Source organism: Boleophthalmus pectinirostris, unplaced genomic scaffold (genome assembly GCF_026225935.1).
Source record: "Boleophthalmus pectinirostris isolate CB_2022bp ecotype Guang Dong unplaced genomic scaffold, ASM2622593v1 HiC_scaffold_2, whole genome shotgun sequence".
Lineage (NCBI taxonomy): Eukaryota > Metazoa > Chordata > Actinopteri > Gobiiformes > Gobiidae > Boleophthalmus > Boleophthalmus pectinirostris.
Window position 1 is genome coordinate 17,854,209 of NW_026571152.1, and position 27,052 is coordinate 17,881,260.

The following is a 27,052-nucleotide window of genomic DNA, read 5'->3' on the forward strand; positions in this document are numbered from 1 at the left end:
GTGCAAGTACCGGAGCAAGGCCAACACTTAAGAAATCAAAATGTGAGTGGCCATTTACAGGTATCACGCTCCCTACTGCGCACACAAGAGGATATGGGACAAAGTTTAAATATAGGGGAGAAATAAAGCTGAGGATGTTTACTTGCTGTGTCATATACTGAACTTTGAAAATTGCTCAGTTCCAAAATACTCGCTAATCTAGTTATTATGGACTATAAATAAGTTAAAGACAACAAATTAACTCAGCATGTGTATGTACATCATGTGGTTGAATGGCTAGCACTTCACAGCAGGAACCTGGGTTTGACTCTCGAATTCCCATGTTCTTGTGTCTGGTTAGATTTTCTCCATGCAGTGTGGCTTTCCCCATCCAAGGAATAGGTACAATTCTCCAGTTAAGATAGTCCTAACCAAGCCTTGCTCAAGATCTGGAGATGGATCTCCAAGTGCTCACTGCTCCTGTCATATATATACATATACATATACATACATACATACATTCATATATACATATATATGTATGTATGTATGTATGTATGTATGTATGTATATATATATACACACACACACACATATATATATATATATAAATAAAATTTAATTCGCGTAAGAGTCGTACATGACATGACAATCATTAGCTTACCAATGGTTTCTATATTCTAGACTTGCATCATGCAGATTGATAGTGGTCTGCTGAAAGTGACTCTCATGCTCAGATGCTAGTTAACAAATATGCAGCTTGACAAAAGCCTGAAACACTGCAGGGGAACCAGTGTTGCACTATTTCCTTTGAATATCCTAATGTTTCTCCAGTGCTACAGACCTGAGGACACCTGATCTCCGTGTAATGGGACCTTTTGTGGGCGCAGGTGTGGGCTAAGGGGCTGTAATGGTGGTGAAAGTGAATGAGCAGAGAAGACACCATGTGAAAAGGGCACCTTATAAAAGCAATTAGAGAAATGACTTTGAGGTCCGCTTCTTGCTCCGTAGATTAGAACAGGCCTCGGAGCAAGTCGGATCCCCACGACCTTGTCCGCAACACGCCACACTAAATTGGTCATCAGCTTTTAAGACTCTATTTTATCAGTCACATATATATTTTTAGCCAAAAGAGAAAGAGAAAAGGGGGAGGGCAGGGTAGGAACGGTGAAACGTGTTAGTCATATATCATGCTGTCACAATTATGACGTTTGTTCATAAATACCAGGCGATCTGTGCTGTCTCCACCTGGATAAGGCACATGAGACCACACGCACATGCGTCAGGTTCGGGGGTGTTTAGGGGATGTTCCAGAGTCTTGCAGAGCCTAAGTTTAAAACGCATATGACAGATTACTCATGTCACAAAAACTTGGACATGGGCATCAAATATGACATACATAGAGATAATTCCATAACTGCACATAGCAACCATATTATAAACACTTAACATAAAAACTTCTAAATTACAATTTAGTTATGATTTGATTTTAGATAGAGGTATTCCATTTTAGGACTCATAGCTACTTGCTGTATTTTGTCAACTTTTTCCCACAAACCGCTACTTGCCTGATGTAAAACTATGAGAAATATGTACCACAGGTACAATACTACAAAACCAAAACCTGTCATATGCGCTTTTACCTTTGCTTTGCTTCTCTGTCCCCAACCTGACTCAACCGAATACAGCCAATATTGTCCAGCCCCCACCTACATGGAAAATATCACTGCACAAAATACAGCTGAACACAGAGAAATTTGTCAGTTGTTTTCCAGTTTTTCCTGGAGGCATAGGTCTTTGACTAATTGGACAGTGACCAGGCAAACCTCATGTAGAGCATTCTTGCCCTGGATGATGTGAGAAGGCATTGTGGCTGAGTGGTTTGCATGGTGGCCTCATAGCACAAAGATGCTACTTTGTGTATTTTGGTTTCCAGTAACTTCCAAGAACATCCTCCGTAAAAATGTTTTATTTTCATGGATAAGACCAATACTAACTTTTAGATCATAAGAAAAAGGACCCAAGGCACTGATGTTTTTTGAGGGACAACGACCTTTGCCATCTGCATTTCTAATGGATCTGGATGTTGATATGATCCACTGATGCTTTACTCTTGAGACTTTCACTACACATCTTTAGAATCTGCAGCAGTATATGTGAATAAGCTTAACAATATTTTAGGGCAGATCTGTTGATAATTTTGATAATTTCCTTCAAAAATAATATGAATTTATTAAATCAATTTATGTCTACACAAAGCACTGTCTATACTGGAACTTTAAGGCTAATAGTTGATCATCCACTGTTCCTGATCAGGCTACCTTACTTTCCACCTTGCTAGAAGAAACACAGCTCCACAAAAGTCAGTGTTTAATCAGGTGTGAGTCCCTGCATGACTAGGCAAACATGAACACATACACTCGTACATATTAATAGATGCTTGTTACAAATAAAGAAATTAACATATCTGGCTTTGAGGAGTGACCTTCCAAAAACACATGCACGCCACACTACTATACTCCTACCAACCATCGCACACTCTCCCATTCCATCGGCCCCACAACACACACAAACAAACAAATGTGCACGCAGGCAGCCACTTACCGAATGCCACACACACACATGCCGCAATTAATAGGGAGGCAGGTCTCTGGTGAGGAAGAGAAAGTGCCGTTTCAGCACATAGCGGCAGAATATGCAATTTCCTCCAGTTAAGTCTGTATTAAATTGATTTCTTCTTTCTCTGACACGGACTGGGTTTTTCCCCCTCCTAATGAAAGTGAGATAATCTACAGGTTTTTATTTTTTCCCCTCTTTTTCATGAAATCAAGTTACAAATCAAGCCCGGGGTCTGACATGAGGGAAAGGTGAAGGAAGGACGTGTGGTGGTTTTCCACAGAGTGAGTGGTATTCCAAGCAGAGACAGGAATATATAGCTTATTCAGTTTAGAACTAACTATATCAAATGTGACTTTTTTCATATTTGTAATCACAAACACTGCACATGTCACTAGTATCATGAAATAAAGAAAATACATCATATCTGCTTTATTAAATTTGCAATCAGCCTTTTTTTTAAATCACACTTAAAACAATCTCAAGTAATTGCAGAACAACTTTGTGTAAATAAAAATGCAAACATTACGAGACTTTCTGGACCAACTAAATATAAGCTGAACAGATATTTGGAAGCCCACGTCCAATTTAGCAAATTTTTCAGTGTACGCGCAGATATCTGCCAGTATTAGATTGGTGCATTTCTAATTATTATTGTCTCTGTCAAATCTCTCTGGTTTCACATATGAAATAAATGAATATAGGAATTCTGACATGGTAAACTCAGCCATAGCCACATGTGCCCTTTGACAAATTATAAATTATTTGGTTGTCTAAATCTATAATCACCATTTGTATAGTCACATTTTGTCAACTATCAATCTAAACTACTATAAAAAACTACAAAAAAAACTAACAAAAAAGAACCTTTAGAAAGTAACAGGATGATCTACATAAAAATCTCAACACTCAAATCTGAAGCTAAATGGATGCACAGACAGACAGACAGACAGACAGACAGAGGGAGGAGCAGTAGTAGCAGGAGAAGGAGATGGGAAATGAAGAGGACATGGCGGTCATCATAATTGCAGAGTTGGCTTTTCGGATGCAGACAGGCCAGTGCCATGGGGCCTGGGGCATGGATCCGATTGCACACAAACACACACATACAAGTCTATGTATACTGTCCCATATACTGCCCCACAGAGACGCAGCAATTCTAAGTGATCAGTTCATTTGGAAGACCAGTCAAGTCAATACCAACAATTACGGATATAGACAGCAATTTCCTACACAGTTATTTACTTACCAAATGAATTACAATGATTAGGTTGGATGAAGATAGCAACATACTGATTGATAAACGATTAATGCATGTGTGGCACGAAGCAATTACTGGCAACAAAGTATATTCGTTATTTGGGCACAATATTTTTATCAGGATATAATTGTTACTATTGAATGAGTTCATCTGAACAAGGGACTTTATATTTGCATAAGAAAACTTAAAAAGAAAGGAAAAAAATATTATCGAGACAAAAGGATGGTACATCCTCCACCAGAAAAGTTATGTAAAGTACCATTCAGTCAAATTGATTAGGATTATTTTTGTAATATAGTTTGAACATTTGTGTTTCTTGTACTGCTCCTTCAGAAACAATTTAGCTTGTCTTATTTTTTCTGTCAATACTTTGAAAATACCAGATTGTGTGCATTATTTTATATTTTGACCTTTCAGTTACACTAACTTTATTTATAAATCAGATGTTATGTCACAATAGTTACTCTTTAAATTAGTCTTACTTGAGTAGTACTTTATCCATTAACAAAATAAACTTGATATATTATATTACACAATCATTTAGTTGACAAATATTTCAAATATTTCAAATTTGAGCACAGACATACCAAACATTCTATGACATTATCATGGGGGGTCATACTCCTACCACTATGATTCTAATCCTATCAAAAGTACATCTGACTTCTGCCTGTGAGCGCTCCCATCTCATCACTGATCACACTTACATTCAAATCTCTATTTCAATAATGTGTCTATGTTCTCAGAGAGACATCCAGAGATTCTCATCGGCTTCTCCTCTTCCTCCATCCCCTCTTTCCCCCTTCTCCCCCCTCTCCATCTCCGCCGGATTCGCAGACAGTGCACATTTCTCCGCATGTCTTCAGTGTAACCGATACCCCTAACAACCAGGATTTTAATGTGATCCATATTGCTCCCTAATATTTCAGATTTCCGAATAAGCGCCGGCAATTACATATTTACACCTAGCTTATTTTGCAATTCTGCATTAGTGGGGGGGGGTGACTTTTTCTTCTTACTAGCTTGGGCTAGGGTGCTGATTATGTTGAGGTAAGATAACAATAAAGCCCTCCTATACAACTTTGTATTTGTACGCGTCAGCACCAGGGAGCTGTGTTCCATCAGAGTCCAAAAATAATGTGTTCTTTTCAAGTGCGTCCGTAATGTGATTGCTTTATCTAAACCAGCTAGTTTAATTTTTGCAGAAAACTCTTCCAAGTGTATCGCTTTGCCATCCGCGGGGCTTGTAAGACAACATTTTTACACATATGTACACTGTGGTGAGATTATAAATTACGCTCTTTGATTTTGGTTACCCCCTTTTGGTACCAGCCTTATAAAAACATAAGCATAACATAATTGAAGAAGAAAAGAATACGGCAATTAGGAGACAGAGGGGCGTTTGAAGTGTAAGTGCGTAATAGGGCTTTTGATGACTGGTTTACACTCTGCAGGCTCCACTGCTGTGCACTCTGATTAAAAGCTCTTTTGTTTGGCAATATTTCAAAGTGCTTACCATTTGCTTATGTCACAATAGTTTAGCGTGGAATTACAAGAGACACTGGGTTTTTGAGATGGCGTTCTACTGATGAGGCTGCTAGGAAAGAACAGGATGGGCATAAAACTACAGATTAAAAGGCAGTTGTATTAGAATGAGGGTGCAGTGGATTGTTATTTATGTTTTTGCAACTTTTCCTGAATAGCTTTAGAATCTTGAGCTGTATTAGAACAAGTATAAACCACAAAGACACCTATGGACCACTGTGGAATTTAGCTGGACCCCTGTGGGATTACACAGATATAATACCACATGGTAATAGAAAAGAACTACAGAAAAGTATTACCATTTAATGTTGAAAATCACATTCTATTGTCTATAGAAAGAATGATTTTTATTAACATTGTGGTATTGGATTCAGTATTGAGTAGAATGTCTACTCCTTAATATCAAAACAGAGTTTGCAATTTGTGCATCGTGACAACACTAGGAGAACGTAACATCAAAACAGAAGCATTACTTTGTGTGAGTTTAATTCTCAAATGTTTAAGAAATGTAGCCTATTTAGCTTTCTCCAATGCTGAAAACAATGTTGCCCTGTATGTCACTTGAGAGGTAACACATGTTTTTTCAATAAGTTGATACTTTTTTCTTTTTTTTTATCTCTTATGTTTAGCTGTTGCCCATCAGGTATTTATCCAAAATATTTGCTTCCTTCCATGTGATAATTAGTATAAGACATACATAATCAATTGTGAGTGGTAAAAAGTACAACAAAAAACTGTAAAGTCCCTAAAATATAAAAATTTGCTCATTTTAAATTTTTCCATCACCCCAGAATCATTCCAAACACTCTATGACTGCCATCACCTGGTCATGCACCATTGTTCTGTTGTTTACCTCTTGGACAATCTACTTTATGGAAACTAAAGGACAGGAGATGATAATAAGCATATGTATATTGATAAATCTATGGCACTTGATTCATAAAACATAGCGGGTAGGAGCGGGTGAGGGCTGGCAGTGGACACGGTCATGTGATTTTTGCATTACCCCCACAAGGTTATGCAGATAGAAATAATAGGATTCTCATCATGCATCTTTAGCCCCTTGTCGCTTGATAATAGCCTTAAAGATTGTCGTGAACGGCGTAATAAATGCACGGCATGACCTCGGCAAGGGTCCCGGGGTCGGCCAGCCATGGATTGTCAACGGAGCGCGGCCTGACAGAGAATAAATGATGCCTTGTAAACAAATTGAGTTATTGGTTTAATTCATGCAGACTGATTGAATTTGCCTAGACAAGAGTCCTTCACCGCAGGGAATGGACGATGCGAGGTATGTGACAGGGGGATCTTATTTCACCCTAGGTCTTTTGGCCAAGACGAAAAGAACTGTAACTACATTAACAGGGCCGGTCATCTCACAAGACTGAGTCGCTCTCTCAAGATTAGTGAGGCTTCCTTATTGTCCCCACGCAATGTAATAAGACTGTGTACAATCCAATTGGGCCCAGAGCTCCAAGTCCGCTGTCCGCCCAAAAGCTAACTGACGACAAACACGCAGCGACTGGTAGATCTCACTGATATACTGAGCCCACTGCTGTTATGCTACATCTGACAGCAGAGCAGAGTGTAGGCCTGGGATGTAACAGAGAGGACAGAATTATTAAGCCTGGCCTTTGCCCCAACACTCTGTCCTCTCCCCCCACTCATCAGAGCGTACCTTATTGCCCTCTGGTTCCTAAATGGGGAATAAAAAGTTTGCCCTCTCTCTCCAGCAGTGTGTTAGCAGGAAACAACAGGCCCGCTCCTCATTAAGTTATAGATATAAATGCTCCAAAGCATGAAATTACCCTCGAGCCTCCCTCTCCAAATAACCTGGTTTGCAAACAAATGATCCGAGCACAAGCAGTAAAAGGCAGATTATTAAAATAATAGGAGGGATTTAAATTTGCATCCACCGAACAATTCAGTGAAGGAGTGCAATACTCCTCCCCCTCCTCCTGTTCCACCTTTCCACAGGAGCCCCCCTTCACTGTGTCCATCTGTTCATGTCCAAGACCCTCTGTGGTCTGCAGGTCTATGCTATGTATACACTGTATACTGGAGTGGTAATGCGCTCCACACTGATGCTATCAAAGCTGTAGGTACAATCTCCTCAGCCTAAGAGCTCGTTCGCCACTTGTCTCCTAACTTGGATAATAAATATGTAACTTTACACAGTGACAATAACAGGCCCTCCTCTCTGCTGCGGTAAATGGGAGCGATGAGAGAGTGAGGTGAGCAGAGAGGATGAGGCAGAGGGTGCTCAGGTCGGCATTACCTCTGAGTTATGGCCTCCATTTGCATCTCAATCAGCCTCTTTGGAGAGCCCACCACCTTGGTAACACCCCCATCACACTGCAGCCACCCTAGGTAATCAGGGAGATTTAGTGTGAACCGCAGCCGAGCACGGGCACCCCCTGGCTGGGCCCCCGGCCTCACTAAGGGCCCTTTGGGCCACATCCAAACACAGGAGAATGGCCACACTTAACAAGAGCGCAGCAGCCCAAAGTAGAGGAGCTGCAGGAACAGGCCATAAAAACGAGGGGAAACAAAGCACTGAGTGATTGTAATAGATGCTCAAACATCCACGTCTGCATAGCTTTCATACACCTGCTCATTATGGAGCCCCAACAAAACAAACTTCAACTTGTGACCCGGGGTGAGGTATTTTTATCTGCAAAGGCTGACGATGGCACTGACACAAACAGGCTGTGTCTAACATGTAATGGAAGTGTGAGGCCACAGAGAGGCCTGTGTGATTTGCAGATAGTGAATGCTCCACTGGAGAGTTCCCCTCTAGTTAGTGTTGTCTCTGGGCTGAACCCTGCTAAGGCATTATTACCTCCAGTCGGCCTATTGATATTGTGACTGCAGCAGGTGCTGGGCTCTTGTTACTGGACTATCTGCCTGTGTGCATATGTGCACTGGGGCTCTCTGGAGTGCACCGCAGAGGACCAGAGGCTGAGGAGGCTAATAGACAAACACTGCACACACCAGAGGCCTAATCAAGTGCACAGGACACATGCCCACAGCTCCCACTGTCTCTGCAGCTCAGTGCACTCCCTCCTGTGTGCATGCTCTAATCTCCACTCACTCTGCACTGGGCCACAACACAAAGACTCGCGGCTACAGAGGCAGACGACCACAATGAGGAATAGTAAACCTAAAGGCTCAGGTGAAAGCTCCGAAAAACCCTACACAAGGAGAGGAGCCAGGATGGATGGACTTCTAATGAGCTGCTCAGTTTTAGTTATCAGAATCAAATATTAGGGAAAAAAGTGGGGAGTGGGCAACATTAATCAAAGTGTTCACCTAGTGGGCACCATATGGCAGATCAGCACGCCAACGGAGCAAACTTGCTGATCTACAGTAACGGGCTGCAATTAATTCCACTGGCTGCATTCATCCCTTGCTCACACATGCACGCCGCAGACCAGGGTTTGTTAGGATGCCTCTTCGCTTCCACTCTTCCTCTCTTCTCCGCTCAAAGCAGAGGATCCAGGCTCGGTGATGAATGGGCTGGACACCGGGGCCTCAGGTAGCTCCCGTGGTGATAGTGGGGGGGCGATACCGAGCGGGACAAGAAAAAGTGGAGGAATTAGGAGGCAGAGAGAGGAGGACACAGCAGTGGGCCAGGAATTTGTTTACGAGATGAGTGAATGAGTCAGGGAACAATACATTTTCATAACATATGGGCTTCTTTATGACACAAATCAAGATCCTATGACTGTGGAAGCGTAATTGAGAGATAAAAATGCGTATGTAGCTACATTCTTGTGAAGAAAAAGTAACTGTCTGAACAATACATGGCGAATGACGCATGAAAACACGTACTATTTTTGTTTTCAGTGTCAAGCAAATTTTGTTAAAACTGTGTAATATTTACCTTTGCCTCAGAAACTACACTATAGACAGGTGTTAGATTAGTGGACAATTTTCTCCAATCAAATAACTCGTAACTAAAAAAAAAAAAAAAAAAAAACTTTTTCAAGATTGAAAATCAAACCACTCCCCAAACAATTATTGGGTGAACATCTTTTCCATTCTTTTCATTCCATTCCATTCTTCTACCATCCAGAAAGCAACTATTTCTGGCTGAGTCTTTCTTTGCCTTTGTTTTGTTTTTGTCTTACCCCTTGTTCAGTATTCTGAATGTCGACATATTACTGTGATGTCTTTCCTTCAAGGCACTCAAAAGCGCTTTTCATCAAGGAACTTGTTGCGCTTGCCCAAGTACACAAAAACAGTATTCAAACAGCCAACCTTGGTGCAGGCTGCCATCTTAAGACCAGACAATTTTTGTAAAGACAACCAATTGGGTTAAAATACTTCAATGGACATTTGTGACAAAATGCAGATTGTGATAGCATCATATTTGAATACCACCAAAGATCAGTTATTTGAATTACATTGTAAATAAATGCAAACATAAATGCAAACATAAATGCCCTTATACAAACGTAGTTTGCATAATGGACCTTTGAATCAAATCTAACCATTGTGGTATTTCCCATAGTCTTTATATCTCCTCATTAAAATGCAAAATCAAAAACAACAAACATGATGTGCAGTGATGTCATTCCAATGATATGCAGATGGAAAGTTTTAATGAAAAAAACACGCTTGGAGATAGATCATTTATTTCCAAAGCCAACGGACTGGAGCACGCCCTAATGGTCCTCGGACCTCTTTTGGGCATCTACAGTATGTAAAATTAGCGTCTCCCCCGGCTCTTAACGTAAGCTCATCTCCATTAGCCGCTAGCTAGTAAAACCAAATTTTGCAAATGAGTTGTGGACTTGCATCCATTCCCTGGGCGGCCCTCACTACGTCTCCCTGTCCATACAAATAGCCTGCGCGTTCGTATCTACTTAGGCCAGATCATCCCATAGGCCTAGTCACCATACCACCCATACCAATATCATAATTGACTGTGTGGGGGGCTTGATTAGGGCCGGAGTGCTGCGCCGCTCCCCCCTCCGTCCGCGTGTCTAATCAGGGCGTTTTCCTTGAGTGTGTTGGGATACTGGTTTATTGCGTCTCTCCATTTCCGTGTCTAGCCTGGTCTGCAGTTCCTGGTATTAAGGCCTGTATTGTAATCATGAGGCTTTTTAATGAACTATATCCATCCTTGTCATGCGTCAACACCTCGGACGATAGCAAAACAGACACGAAGAAAGACACAGAATTAATCACACAAGAATGCTCTGGTTATATATAGAGAGAGCTATTAAGCTTATTGCACCGAGTGGGTAGTGTGGGAAATGTATAAAGAGTGCCAGGGAAATTTGGGAGTCACTAAAGCAGGATTTTAAGCTTCACTGTGGTTATGAGCAAGTTCATATGAGTTTATATTTACAACAACACAAATTAAACAATGGGACAAATGTCTATGAAAAAATTAGCACATAAAAGAAGAGCTGACAGACAGGGAACACCATGCAACTTTCTGAAGGATCTGCAAGAGGTACTGCATCTGCAGCAATAATTTCCAAAAATTTAGAATTCTTGGTGATACTTCACCTTCATTGTCTTTTATTGTTTGGGGAAATTTGTCCTTTGGATTTAACCCATTCTTTAATGCCACTGGGGCAACCTGTCAGGAGCAGTGAGTGGATGGAGGGCTGCTCTCAGACCCCTCTTGTCTGTCTGGCCCTGGCTGACATGACCCAGCAGCTCTCCCAGTCTCGGCGGCGCTTCTCCGTGTTGCTCTGCGCGCGTCACGGGGGGAGCTCTGTGGCCAGCATCCATCAGCATCTCCTGCCAGGATTTATGGGTGATGGAGTCCAAACCTGATCGCTCTAAATCAGTCTTGCAGGAGCCGACCCCTGGGCCGCTGTGGGATATAATGGATGAGCATCAATGCACTTTTGGCCCGCCCCTCACCTCTCTCACCTCACCCCTCCTCATCTCTCACATCCACTGTGCTCTTTCCTGTTCTTTAGCTTTGGCAGATTCGGTTTCCAAAAAGCGATGAAGCAGAGTGGCTGGCGGAAACATGCACGCTGGCGGTGAGCACATGTATTTGCACTCATCAGTCATCCCGCTGTAGAGTGAGGCTTTATTGGGTCTAATTAGTCCTGACAGTCCGGTAATAGGAGGCAGTGCCCTTCAGAGAGAGATGAGAGCTGCCAATTAACACTGATCAGTGAGCGGTGCCACACAGGAGCTGCTAGAATGACAGAGGCAGGGACAATGGCTTCTCTCTCAATTAAATAACGTGCAAATATCAGGTTAATTAAAATGGAGTTGGGAGTTCAAGTCAGGTGTTCAATAGTCTGGCGAATGTCTGTCACTCTTGTGTCACTGGTGTCCTGCTCTGCCCTGTCAATTAAGGCAAACAACAATAATTTAACTACAGATGTTTCCTAATATTGATTGATCCAAATAAATAAGAAATATGACTTTAAATATACATTTCCTGAACATAAACTATACTTTTAATTTCACACATAAAACTGACAAATATATTCCACCAAATTCTGAACTCTGGGCACCAGACTGGTTTTACTGACAGGATTGGTTGTGGACCACTCAATTAAAAAGACCCAAGTTGATTATTAGTAATTAGAAATTACTTTATCTTGATTTCAATTAAAATTCAATTAAAACAGACCTAAATTAAACTCTAACCACAGATGAATCATCAAATGTAATTCAATTACAATTTATCTCTCAAATTACGGCTTACAGTAAAACAAACAACAATATTCACTTACATTTCTATTCCATTGTCAAAATCAAATACAGAGTTGAGTCTTTGGGGAAGTTTGTGGCCCTCGTGACAATAGAGATAGCTGAAGAAAAAGATCAAGACCCTTGTAAAACATGTCAGGAATGGTCCAATCCCATCCTATTTATGTGACTGATGTACCTAGTTTTCTATTTGACAACAGTATTGGCAACAACCAAATGTCAAATTCCACACAATGATCTAACCAGATCAGATGATATTGACCATTTGATGATGCTTGATCTTAATAGCTGATTTTGTTGAGGCACCACGTGAGTTCTGTTTCAACACTTTTGTGCAAGTCTGCTCTATAACTGACTTATGATAAAGAACAATGTACTTTCTTGCCAAATGTAACACTAACATTATTCTATCTGGACTATCTTGAAAAGCAATCTCAAATTTAACAGACTTTTGATGTCAGATAGATAACACATAATTACACTATGACATGAATCTGACAGTATTCAAAAATGGCCAACCAAATTCCACCCACACTACATACTGCAAGGGACATTTGGGGTGAAAAGTCAAACTATGTTCAGGTTGTCAGCAGGAGTTATTTGGTATTTACTTGTCCACCTCCTAACCTGCTTCAATATGTTTACTTGTGTGGAACATGTGGCATGATATTGCCCTGTGGCCCACTGTACAGGTTTGAAGCCAATAAAGACTTAAGAGTTTGGAGGAAATGCCTGGGACACCTCTGGGCCTTCAGCGCAGGGGTCAGAGAGGTCAGCCAGCCTGTAGCCCTCAGTGGTCCAGGGGAGAGTGCGGATGCTGGGGTCTGTAATATGCCTCCCTCTCCCCTGGTGCCACTTGTTGGGTTTGAGTGCAGGGGAAAATTACACCTGGACTCCGGCTTGGAAGCTGTAGTGACAGGCCAGAGGAGACGAGTGTGCCTGGGGACAGAGATATGAACAAGCCGGGAGAGCAGTCTGAACATGGCTGTCTGATACATGTGGTTGTATTGGCACTAGGAATGTCACGATATCTTAGTTTCAAATTGTTGTTTTTTTTTGTAAGAAAGAAAAATGTATTGCATGATTATTTGTCATTATTGGCACCTTAAAACTACCATTTGCAAGGTTATTCCATTTTATTTTAACCAGTAAATGTCTTTTCGCTCGTTTCCCCTTCTCCCTCTCACCTGGCTTTTGTTCAGGCTCACCTGTGCTCTCTGGTCTTCCCCTGTCAGGCCAAAGCACACTATCAGTATTATTACCTGCAGTAATGTAAATAGCATCTAGTGGTGATATGTGACAAAAGGGTCAGCTCAGCCAGTCTAATTACAGATGGTAGCTTTAAAGTTGGGGCACCTGCCTTTTTTGGTAAAACAAATATTCACTATATTGTGTTTTCACCGAAAGAGATGCTGTAAAAGCAGCACTGGTGACATAATGAGACCTGTGTCTTGTCTGCAGCTAATAATAAAATATTTTTATTTCTCGTCTCGTGCCATTTTCCATCCCTATACTGGTATTAGTTAACATCGGCTATCGGCAGATATCAAAGTAATGATATTGGTATCTTAACAGAAAAAATATGAACTTCTCAGACAGCACTATGCCATCAAAGAGCAACCTAACTAACACAGAAGACAAATTTTGATATAAACTGGCCAGAAGATGAGGGGTATTTGACCATAACTCCAGTATCATGGTCATCCTTTCCAAACCCAAACTGTTGAATGTAAATGGATGTGCTCTCCATCAAATCAAAAAGGAACTGGTTTAAGCGGTCAGCCAATAATGAGGAGGTGGACATCACTCATCAGGAAAGCATAAGCAGATGGGTATTGGAGCACCCTTCACCCCAAAAGCTGTGAAGAAGCCCAGTCTAAACAAAAGCCAGCATCTGTGTCCGGTCTGAACCAGACAATGACATTTTTGCTTTTTCTGTTCTGTCAGGTCAGGCACAAAACACTAATTTCAGAATGACTAATTTAGATCATACACTGAACTCTGTGTATTTGTTCATTTTATGCTCAGTTTTGACCCAGGTTTTGGTCAGTTAGATAGATTTAAATGGATACTTCCACATTCAATTTCAGCAACCAACATTATAGAGTAACTGTTGTGAAAAATTGAGTGTGTGTGAATTTGCATGGACACTGCTGAGAAATAACAAAGATCAAATAAAAGCTGCGGCCTTAAAAAAGACATCCCATTCTTGGTGTGTGTGCCATGAGTAGGAGTGAGCTCTGCATTTGTGTGAGCCCATGCATTACCTCCACACCACACCACATTTTACACACCATTAAAATCCTGTTTAGTGTGCCAACAGCCCAAATAGCAGTAACAAATTAACCATCATGCACCTTGCTTATATTTCCCAGCCCAAAGTGAATTGCTGGAAACAAATAATGAAGAATGTGAGCGTGTGCTAAACACATGCATAGCATAAGTAACATAGTGATTCATTCAGATAGTGGACATAAAATCAATGCTATGTTACGCAGCCATGTAAGAGACATTATGGATGCATTATGCTGCTCTTACTGCAGGGGAACACTAATCAGGAGATCCTGTAGACCCCACATGAGCTGGACAAAAAGATGTGTATGCTTTTCTCTGGATTTTCTTTTTCATTGCAATTAATGTATTTTTGTTTTCTTTTTAACCTTAAATGCATTTACAAATTTGACTGGAAATTCCTGAAGGATACTCGCAAAATAGATGATTTTATTGTCTTACTGTGCATCATTCCAGACAAAGAAATAGGATCTCTATGTATCTAACTACTACAGTTTCTTGGGCATGGCCATGGATTTTAAAATACTAATATCAATGTCAGCAATTATTGCAAGTATTTGGTATTGTATTCCAATTATCAACATGGTTACTGTAAAGATAACATAATAAAGATTTGTAGAGATTAAATTTATGTGTTTGAAAAGCACAGAGGAGCATTTTATGGTTTCAGTTGTGGAAAGTTGAAAAATTGAAAGTTTAAGTCTTGGTGGAAGAAGATGACCTCTGAAAAGGATTTACTGAACAAATGAAATTAGAAACACACAAGATATGTCTCTTTTAAAAAATCCTAACAGATTATTTTAAGATTAGAATGTCTAACTCTCCAATCATTTCTTGACTGTCACTTCTGAGATAGCAACAACTTCAAGAGATACGGAAAAAAGGTTAAAACAAAATAATCAAATAGTATCAATTTCTGCAACCAAAAATCACAGCCCAACATGTGTACCTAATAAACTGTTGGGCTCTTGTATGCAGGACTAAAGGAGACAGATAAAAATGTGACGTATCAAAGCATCCCTGTTAAGCATCCGTCACACGCGGCCTAACTACGCCACCAGCTCTCAGCCGCGCGCTCTCCAAATGGGTCCCCCTCTCAGCCGCGCGCTCTGCAAATGAGTCCCCCTCTCAGCGGCATGCTTGATTTATGGACCTGTAAAGAGACACGTTGTTTTTAATCTAGTGCCGCCTGAATCTGCCGCTCTAATCAAACGTGGATATGTGTGTCTGTTTGTTTGTGTGTGCGTCGTTTGGCCTGATGGTGATGTATGGGGCCTGGGTTCGATTCTTTGAGCATGAATTTTCCCTCTGATAAATATGCGCTCGGTTATGCAGACTGATTAAGCTGTAAACCAGTGTTAACTCTGTGTCATAGCGTGTTTTATACACACATGCATATCCGTACTTTCATCAGGCACAAAGTTGCACTGTTACAAGAACTGGAGATCATTTTAGTCAAGGTAGATTGAAACGGCTGCATTTACAAAGGCCAAATCAACACAATATAAGTTCTTTATTAGAAAGTATTCAACTGAATCAGAAACATTAGCCATTTCAAGATTTCACGGTCATCAAATGAACAAACCTAGAAAATGATATATTACAATTGATTTAAGCAGCTTGTGTTTGACTGTAGAATGCTGTAATCCGAGAGCCTCAGACACTGCAGTCTCTAGACATAGAATTACATCTAATTAGCCCAGTGTGTCTGCTGTGAACTTTATCATGGGATCACAGAGACGCTGCTCATTTCAAATTACACTAAAGACGCTTAAAGAGCTCTGGCTAATAGCAGATAAATGTTATAGCGTGCTGCCAGATGGTTCCTGCATTCAGCATTAGCCGCTTGTTTGGCACACAGCAGCGTAAGCCCGGGTTTATTTGGCCGGCGCACATCACGAGTGGCCAATCTCCTGATTTAAAACATTAAGAGACGCTGGTTGGACTTGTCTCTCCATGGTCAGCACTTCTCAAGACTTCAATAAAAAGCATTCCTGGGCTGGCAGTGTTAGGCAGTGTGAGACAGGCGAGAGAAAGCGATCCATGCCACCTCTCACCCCACTCATCATAAGCAGGGCTAGTCCCAGGGCTACGGCGTACGCTTCACAGGCAGCGCTGAGCGATGGCGGCCTGTCAGCTTCAAACAACAAAGAGGTGCCGCCTTACACATCCTTCCTCCACCTGTCCCCCTTCTGTGGCAGCGACATCATTTAAATCATTTCAATCCTCCCCAACATGACCTATGGCAAGTGACCCGTCATCGTGCCGCGCCACCTCTGCGTGTGAAGCCGCGGCCCCAGCCAAAGTGCTTATTGGGCAGAAAATAGCGGCCCGGGCTAACTATGTGATTTATTCAAAATTATTCCTTCCTTCACACAGAGCGTTTGCCCATAGTTCAATGTGGCTCAGGCAATTAGGGGACCGGCCACACCTCATCACAAGACAGAGCACCTGGCTGGAGCGGACAGACAGAAGGCAGAGGAGAGGAGAGAGAAGGGAAAAAAGAGAGGGAAGGAGAGAGAGAGAACGAAAAGAGTGGTGGTTACACAGCTTCTCTCCACTACGAATAACTAAGCAGATAGAGGTGAGGAAGAGGAATGCAAGCCAGGCACTTTAGGATTCATTTAGGTTCCCCATCTCCCTGGTCACTTTATTAGCAGTCTGGGAAGAGTGATGCATGTCCCAAAGCTATGCAAAATGCATAATCAAGCATTTAAATACACACCAGGAGAATGGGTGGGTGCGGCGGATTCAAGTGCATACATAGCCCAGCCTATATACGCTATACTTAGAGTGGATTACATACATGCACAATCATATGAGCATGTGCACACAAAATGCTTACTAGTGGAAAACCGTGTGGTGCTCAACTTTACACTAACAGTCCAAAGTATTCCCACGCGCCGCATTGCCACTGAAGCTACGTATAGGAATTCTCCGAGGTGTATTAGAGTAAATCCAGAGCTTTGTGTGGTCGCTTGTTGGGGAAGTGGGATAAATGTACTGAAGGCTGTTCTCTCATCACATTTACATAGTGCAATTGTGCCTCCATTTGCTTCATCCTTCTTTACTCAGCTCAGGCGCGGTGGTAGTTAGGGAGGAAGGCTCTTCTTATTCCCAGTTTACAGACACACTGCAGGCAACTAACAAAGAAACAAGTAAATGATAAAAATGTGAGGTGGCTCCCCTGAGAGCCAGACAAACTACAGATGCAATTGTACACCGGTGTACTCTGGAAGCAACTGGGAAGACACCATTTAAGATTAATTACCCACAAAGAAAAAAATAATCATTGTTTTTGAATTTAAGAATTATTATTGCTACTGTCTTTACAATACCACAACATGACAAAAAGAGCCCACAGATATGCAGACAGGTTCAGAAAACGCATTTTGTGTCATTTATCTTGTTTTAATAAATGATTGTTTAAAAAAAAATTAACAGGGACTGAATTGATAAACTTTGGGCAAAAAGTTAAAACAGAGATTTGTAGAACAGGTATTCAGAAGATGGTCTTAAATAAAGAAGACAGTGGAATCAGGAGGGAAGGATATGGCTAAAAGAGCAGCATCCTGAGGCCAGAGGCAGCTGCAGTGACCAGCTCAGCACTTTATATGTGTCTAATCCAGTCCTTCTCACAAAGAGAGAGAGGGGTGAGAAAGCGAGAGAGAGAGAGAGAGAGAGAGAGAGAGAGAGAGAGAGAGAGAGAGAGAGAGGGAGGGAGGGAGGGAGGGAGAAAAAGAAGAAGAAAAAAATAGACAAAGAGGAAAAGAGAGAGAAGAAACAAGAGAGGGGGGAGAGAGACAGAGGTTGAGCATAGACAGAAGAGAAGAGTAGAGAGAAGTGAAAAAAAAAAAGAAAAAGAGGAGAAAGGGGGTCTGAAGTCCCTCTCTCAGACACAAACTCTGGTCTTTTGCTCTCTTTTTTTAATTCTGTCTCACTCTCTGGGCCATTGCTCTGTCACTCTCTGGCCAGTCTCTCAGTCTCTCTTACCCATCACCCTCACTTACTCTGGCCTGTGTCTCTCTAGCCTGTCTCCCTCACTCTCTCTGGTCTGCCTCACTCTCTCTGGCCTCTCACTCACTCTCTCACTCTGGCTTGTCTCACTCATTCACTCACTCTGGCTTGTCCCTCTCTCACTCTCTCTGACCTGTCCCTCTCTCGCGCTCTCGTTTGTGTCTCTGTCACTCTCTGGTCCGTCTCACTCACTCTCTCTGGCCAGTCTCTCTCAATCTCTCTTTTCAGTCTCTCTCACTCTCTCTGGCCCGTCTCCCTCACACTCTCTGACCTGTCTCCCTCACACACTCTCGCCCATCTCACTCATTCACTCTCTCTTCTCCATCTCTCTCACTCACTCTGACCAATTTCACTCACTCTCCCTGGCTAGTTTCTCTCACTCCCTCTTTTCCGTCTCTCTTCCTTTCTCTGGCTCATCTCACTCACTCTCTATGGCCAGTCTCACTCACTCTCTATGGCCAGTCTCTCTCACTGTCTGCCCAGTCTCTCTCACACTCTCTGACCTGTCTTCCTCCCTCACTCTGGCCCATCTCACTCACTAACTCACTCTGGCCCGACTCTCTGACTCACACTGGCCTGTCTCTCACTCTCTGACTGTCTCCCATTTTCCGTCTCTCTACTGTAGCTGGTGTAAATACTGCTTTTTGACATTGCGAGCAGCAGGCTTGTTCTCTCCGGCCTCGGTGGACGCAGGGCTTTAGCCTAATTGGTTCCAGAGCAGACCCTGACAGAATTCTGTTCAGCGGTACACAGCCATATTAATACCCCCGCCACATGCCCCACACAACTACAACAAGCACACCAATCAGTGGCTGGCTGGCTAATTAACGCCTTTACACAGCATCTCATTAGCATGAGCTGTACAAAGGGCAGTGGATGAAATAAGCATTTTGGATAAAAAAAAAAGTGAAATTACTAAATAAGACCATGGCACGTGTGTGTGAGAGCTGTATTCTAGTCAAGGGCCAAGGGCCTTGGCTGCCCCACTAAACAGTGGGCTGCATCTCAGGGGAGTTCATTACAGCTCTCTAAGGGAGCCTTCAGACTCAAAGATAAGCAGAATTTTAAAGGCAATCAGGAAAAATACATCTGAGGCGCACAGGCAACACTTTGGTTGTTAACCAGCGACTTAACCTGCCGGCACTGTGAGTGGAATAGAGATGGATGCAGCCGCCGTGGTGGGAAACACAAGAGTAGTTGTGGACAAAATGTGACTCAACTGAAGGCCTCCACAGAGCTCTAAAGTAAGTGCAAGTCACTGTGGTACACTGAAGCAGTATGCATCTCATTTAGTCTGAGCACATTGAGCAGGCCAGCTCCACTCCTGTTTTTACAGCGGCTCCATCACAGCCTGTAAAAACACCCCCCTTTGAACCCAATAAAAGCAACCAGCATCAAGCTTATTGTAAAAGCCAATCATAGTGTAAATGTTTATCCCCACTCTCCACTCTAAACTCCCCTAATGAGCCTGCTGGAGGGCTCTCCTCTTCATACACACACACACACAGCCCATTCTGGTCCGATTAGGCCGGCTGCTCCAGCGCCATCACCAACACAGTGTGCAGCTACAACGCAGCAAGCCTCTCCTCACACATGATTAAAACACAAACTAGTCCAACTCTCACATAGACATAGGCTCTGTGCTGTCCTCCTCTGTGGAAAATTAAAACAGGCTAAATATAGAGACAAGTACTATGATATCTATTGTTCAAAACTACATTGGCAAGGCTGTGTGTTCTTGAGTTCCTGAAGTGTAATTGGTTGAGAAGGATGTGCCCGGTGACCTCGCTATTATCCATCCATGACCTATCATTATACCCACTGACATGGAGCATGGAGTAAAAGAGAAAACACAGTTTGGAGTTATCATAAGCAGGTAGCTGGAGGTCAAAGGTTTCAGGCAATCAGGACAGGGCTTCCACTCCTGGCAGCAAAGCGGGGAACTCCAGGAGCCCTTTGTACAGAGAGGCCTCGAAATATGCGCTCTTATCAGAATGACCTTAGCACGAGAGCATGGGAAGGCAAGCGGAGTTCATCCATCATCTTCCAGATTAATCCTGCTCGCTATTCTTCTCCTCAATCTATTAATAATGTCGCCCCTGAGAAGATTTATTCTGATATTGTGGCTTTTATTCATTAGCTGAACACTGCAAGATTTCCCTAAAAATACAGGGTAGTCTTTGGGAATTTAAAGTGCAGCAAGTATATTTTTGGAGCAAAGTGTAAGTGATGTTTCCCCTGGTAAGACACATTGACTATTATGTTTTTGGTTATAAAATCAGAGTGATAAAGTTCTATTTTGACAACCTAGAAACAAGTACAGTGTTTATCATGGGTTCATATTGTGGCAAATAAAAATGGGATGAGAAATGAATGCTTGCATTGAGGCAAAATAAAATCTGTCATACTTTCTATTTTAGATGCTAAAATCTAGGATTTCTCAGGTAAAATAAAAAGAAAATTGATCAACAGTCCAAAAACCACGGGCTGAAAATAGCAGATGTAGAATTTTGAATATTCAGACAAAAACAACACACACTCACAGCACTGTGTAAATTAACAATTTCTCTGGATGTTTCAAATCCTTAAATATGCAGCAACTGGAACTGAGCAACTTTCTTACCCCTATAAAATGAAACAAAGAGCTCAACAATCACTTAGCCTTAAGAAAGAGTTCTTTGTTGAGTGTGACTGTGTTAGACTGCCCTGTGACAGGTGAAGCTGGAACAATCCATTGGTTTCCAAAGGCATGTATCTGGATAAGAGCTCCTCGCACTGCGCTCGTTTACACACAGCAGCCACATTAATAGATTGGTACAGTGGATTTCACACAGGCACGCTGCACTGACAGCCCCAGGGGCATACTTCAATTAGAGACTTGGGTGAGTTTTAACACTGCGGATCTCCTCTGGCTCCCTTCACCCCCCCTTCCTCCTCCCCCTCTCTCACAGGCTCTGTATCAGCAGCGAGCACTCACTCTCCTCCTTCAAGTCCTGCTCGCTGTAATCAAGCCACTGCTAATGGCTTATTCTTTCTGCTCCAGCGGCCACATTTCACTTGTTTATTTTCCCACAGTCGTAAATCTGGAGACACGTCACCAGTGCAGCGATATTAGAGCAATAATCTCAGGTAATTATCAGATGCCCTCACTTGCACACCCCATCTCCATCTCCCTCCTGCACCGTTTATCGCACACTTCTCAACACAAAACCACAAAACAGGGGTCAGCCTTAAGATCACATGCTATATAAAAAGCTCTGCCTACTGCTCATCTATCCATAGTTCGAAGGATCTAACCGGATAAATCCACTGTTGCATTTGATGATTAATAATACAATAATTCCAAAATAGCTAAAAGGGGACAACAACAGCCAAACCGTCACAACTAGTGAGGACTGAACCATCAACCTTCAATTAGGGGTCACACTGAGCTTTAAATATATATGTATACACATACATACATACATACATACATACACACACACACAGTGTATACAAATTATCATCATGGGACTAGTGTACATATGGTAAGTGCTTCAAAGTCATATATCCATAAAGTTAATAAGTTTGAAAAGGACGTGCACTATTGCTGCCCTACAGTCTATAACAGACCATATTTGAGGAGTTATAATTACACTGTTCTTACCCACTCGTCCTGGATGAGGCTGGCTGCCTTGTTTCCCCGCATCAGGTTTCGACACGCCAAGATCACATGGGCCCCATGCAGAGCGAAGGACCTGGCCGTCTCAAAGCCTAGAAGATGCACACAGATTAAAAAGTGCAGTTCAAAGATGAGTTTCTCTAAAGAGAACTTTGATTTCAGGCGTCGGATCTAAATGGGTGGAGACACGGGGGGCTGGGGTGGTGCAAGTACCTATCAATTTTCCATATAATTTCTTTCATTGAGTAACCCAGTGGTCTCGCAGTTAATCATTTCCCTCAGAAGTGATGAAACCGATTGAATTATTAGTTGGAGACTTTTGAGATAAAGTTTGAGATCTTAGCTTTGCCCACTTTAAATGCTGGGCAAAAGGAGGTCACTCGCTACTTGTTAATTACTGCTAATTAGTGTGACGTAATTAATTATAAACAACATGGCTCATAACAAGGAGTCAGTGAACATATGAGAGACATGACATTCAACACAACAAGCTTTATGTGTAACATTTCACAGCAGAAATAGGCCTTGATAAGAAACAAGCTCTCCAACACTGTATCAGCAGCTCCATAGCTCTTGATAAAAATGACACAACTATAGATAGACATTAGACAGAGAGAAGTCACTTTTAAATCAAAAGTCTAAATGGGTCATTTCCAGCCGTCGGTGGAATTAATTCAGAAGATTAACTTTCTTTTTTCCTTAGAAATATTTTTATTCCCTTTGACATTTACTGTCCTTTAGATACCGCCCGTTTTAGTCACGGCTAAATACAGGCCACACTGTAACACAGACATTTATACCTATAGCGCTTTGACAGAGCCCAAAAACTGGGACTATATTACTAGGCGGATTAATACCAAGCGTAATTGTATTATATGTCTTAATCTGATTTTCATTAAAACGCAGAGCTGGGAGGGCTAATTGTGAGGAGAGTGTCACAGACTAATATCTATTAAAAGTCAAAATGGCTGTAGGATTGGGAGGGGGGCTTTCCGACAAGCCAAGCATGGAATTAAATTATATGACACCTTATTAGGTCTAATGGAGGGGACGGCAGCACAGAGCGCAGATCATTTGGCTCGCGGCACCAAAGGGAAATGAAAATAAAAACAACACGGCATGAGCAGGCCAAGGAATCTGTGCTGTAGGCTTCTTTCATTTACTACAAAGATTTTAACAGTCTTAAAGAGCGGAGAGGTAAAGGGGAAAGAGAAAGGGCATTTGACACAGAAACCCTCTGTACAATTTTACATACACTTTTTGTAAAATGCATTATCAAGGCACAATAAACCAAAAAATCTGTATAACTTCTCATAAAGCTACACAATCTAGGACATCCAAGCTGAACTCAACTCCCGGTTTTGTCCTGGTTAAGCTCTAGTGCTGTGGTAGTGGTTCAGTGTTTTTTGAATATTTGCCCATTAACCTGTAGCAGGTTTGATTCCTGATGTATTTTGTGTTATGTTACTGGATTTGCCTCACATGAATGGTTATATGGAAATTCTAATATTTTCATAGCAGAAGAAATGGGAGTACCTTTTGCACTTTCATCCCCTTAACTTTTTCATCACAAAACATAAAAGGTGCAGTACCTGATTTTACCTACCTGCTTTAGAATATTTCTGTACTGATGCAAGATAAATTTCGGTCAAATAAATCTGGTACAGGACATTTAAAATAACCACTGTAAAACAAATAATCAAGGCAAATGAAAATACTAAAAATGAATCAAAGCATTCAGAGACTTTTTTCCATTGAACATTGGTCCTCCTAGCTGTAAACAACAACACTCCCCCCTCACTTGTTGTGTGTACAAAGCATGAAAGTGAAATTAATGGACGCCAGTGTTTTCCATAATGGAGAACAAATTAGAATATGGCAGCGACACTGGCAGGCGTGCAGCAGCCTTGTGTTTGCCATGACAAATAACAAGGGCTCGACATTAATTGTGAAATAACGAGAGTGGAATGGTGCTCTCCCAGCCCTCTCGCCCATGTTGCAGACACAGAGGGCCCTGCTCCAATGGGTTTCTGGTCAGGTGTACATCGCAGGCAGCCTGTAAGTGAGTTGTACTGCCATGGTGGAACATGACGAGGGTCACACAAAAGGGGGATTTAATCGGCACGTGCCACAAGCTGTTTTACAAGCCTAGAGAGGCAGGAAGCACTGTGGGAGCTACAAGTGTGCACTTGGACGCTGACTGGGAGTTTCAGACTCAGAGAAGGGACAAGAGCCTGGACTCAGGTATAGGTTGTTTTGTATTTTCCACAAATTAACACAGTAGTCATGTTTATTAGTAACAAGGTCCATGATCTTACTATATCTAACCAACATTTTACTGGTCCAATCATCATCAAAGATATAGTTAAAAGGGGGGAATTTTACTTCCATGGGATATTAACTGCTAACACATTAACATATTTAAATCACCATGTTACCGCTTATTGTTTAGAAAATGCTATATTAGCTGAAAACCTTAATATGTGGGAGCATGGATAACGTAGGCTTGTGGGCTGAACATTGGACAGAATCAAACTACATACTATATTATGGTATGTAGTATGATTTGAACACAGGAGTGTTCAAATACGGCCCGAGAGAGATAAATTACTGAAGCATGCATAGATGACACAGATGTCTAAAACTTCTTCAGGAACAACATTATAACATGAAAGCTAAAAAAAATAAATACATTTTGCATAATACCCCCTCTTTAACACATTAGTTGTCTACTAAGTATCATTAAAAAGGTCCATGATATCTTATATCTAACCAACCAGTTTGGCCATGTAAAAACATCTATTAAACAATGCCAAAGAATCTTGTGATGTTATCAGGATAATAATGTAAAATAAACACTTACATAGTCATTATATAGCACTTTCTACTTCCACTGGGTTCTCAAAGGAACTATACTCCAGTTTAATCACACATCAGTACACAAACTCTGGAGGCAATAATGGGGTTTGGGTGTCTTGCTTAAGGACACAGTGACCGTATGCATGGGTGAGAGCAGCCGTTAGAGATTAGGGTGAGTGTGCACATGTTTTACCAATTAAGTGACAGCTGATCAAACGTCGATTTCCCTATTCAACAATATGTTATGCTTTAGGTTACTAGGCCGTCTTTACATGATCACTGGCCAATTCTGAATTAGAAAACATTGTGGACTGCCAGATGCTTAATTATTTTGAACAACACTACACGGTTTCAACTCAGATAATGCAGGAAATAGTGTTCACAGATACTACAATTTCAAACTCGATTTCAAACTAAGGAAGAAACTCGATAATCAACCAATAATAAAAAACAATCTTTTTAAAAAAAAATAGAATGTGATTTTCCATATTAAATTGGACTACTTTCTTTAATATTACCATGCGGTGTTGTGTTTAAGCACTCATTCGTCCAGGTAGGTTTCATAGTGGTTCACGGGCATATAGTCTATATGGTCTTATACTTAGGAAAAGTTCATTTCTGTCCTGTTCTTAGTATCTATACTTGCTAAAATGAGTATGTAGTTTCGATACTAGTTTCAGTATTGATTAGTATCTGATTTTCAATACGTTTGACAACTGTAATAGGAAGCCCGGTTGTTTCCCTTTTAATTCTGCATTAACAATAACTGTACATTCTGCATCCCTAGAACACAATGCCTAAATGACTTATTCAGAATGTACTTTGGTGTAATGTAGAAAAATGCATACAAAAATGTGAGGAAAAAAATATCTATTAAGCAGTGAATGCTCTTCATGGTACATTAGGATCCTGGCCCCCGTGCTATCCACAATAATGAGTGTGATTTAGTGATTTCACGCTTTGTTTGTCGTGGCTGGCCCACCGCCCCTCTCTGGATCCCCCCGTACACAGGTGTATTGGCTCAGTGTAATAAGATCATTACCACCCTGGTCGCTAAACGTGTTTATTTGCCTTCTCTTTGCCTCCTGATCTGCATCCAAACAGCCATTTAACTCAAATAAGCTCCGTTGTACAATTGGCCAAACAGGAGTCGATTCAGATCATTCTAAGACTTGTGGGTTATTCCGGTAATCTTATCTCAGTGGCCACAAATTAGATTATGCACAAAAAGCATGGGAGCAGTACAGGAATATGAATGATATAACTTGGCTTTAAGGAAGACAAACCAACAAGATTTATTGTTCATGTTTTAAAGCACAAAATGATGTATTGGCATGCAGGACACTATTTCAGCTTTCAGTTTGACACTGAAGATTTTTATGTGTATTATGCCCTCTGTTGGCCATAGAGGGAAGTGAGTATTGAAAAAGGCCTAATAGCAGAATAGCTAATTAGCATGACCTGACTCCAAGCTTGTGATACATTTAATGCTATACTTTTAAACACTCAAGGCAAAGCAACAACTTTCCCATGGAAACAAGAAAGTGGTGTACCCTCTACCAAGTTTCATAGTCATAGTGTAGAAAGTTGAAACTGAGCACATTGTTCGTTTAGAAGGGCATAACCCTTTCTTCATTAATGGTAGCTTCGTTAAACAACTTGGGAGATTTTTACACAGGATCCCTGCCTGTTGTAATCCATTCACAATCACAATGGATACTTTATAGTTGGGAGGGAATTTGTGAAATATAAGGATTGTGCACTTCTGGAAAAGTTTTTGATTTTTGGCAGGGTGTTAGGTATGGGCCTAAGGTTTTTAAAAATCCATGGATACAAGCTGGGGTGTGGTCCCTAGTGGCTGGTATACATGAAATCCAAAATGGACTCCAGCGAAAGGAGAAAAGGTTGTATGCCACCTTCCTTTTGTCTTAAATTGATGTATAATGATTTTTTTTCTACTTGACTTGATAAAAGGAATGTGATTTCAATATTATCTTTTTGTTTTAAGGCTTTTTCATATCAAATGTATTGTTATAGCCACTTTTTGCTTCAAAAACGGTCCATATGTTTGAAATGAAATAACATACTGTATAAACATCATTCAGACCTCTAAACCCACATGTACA

The 27,052-nt window shown here is 41.4% G+C and overlaps 1 protein-coding gene across 2 annotated transcripts in view; it reads right to left on the reverse strand.

Annotated features, from left to right (window-relative positions):
• Positions 1-27,052, reverse strand: part of wwox (WW domain containing oxidoreductase) — a 180,870-nt gene that overhangs the window by 134,668 nt on the left and 19,150 nt on the right. For both annotated transcript variants that reach the window (XM_020932138.2, XM_055155434.1), the window contains exon 5: positions 22,053-22,159. In XM_020932138.2, the coding sequence (XP_020787797.1) occupies positions 22,053-22,159 (107 nt within the window). The remainder of the gene's footprint in view (positions 1-22,052; positions 22,160-27,052) is intronic.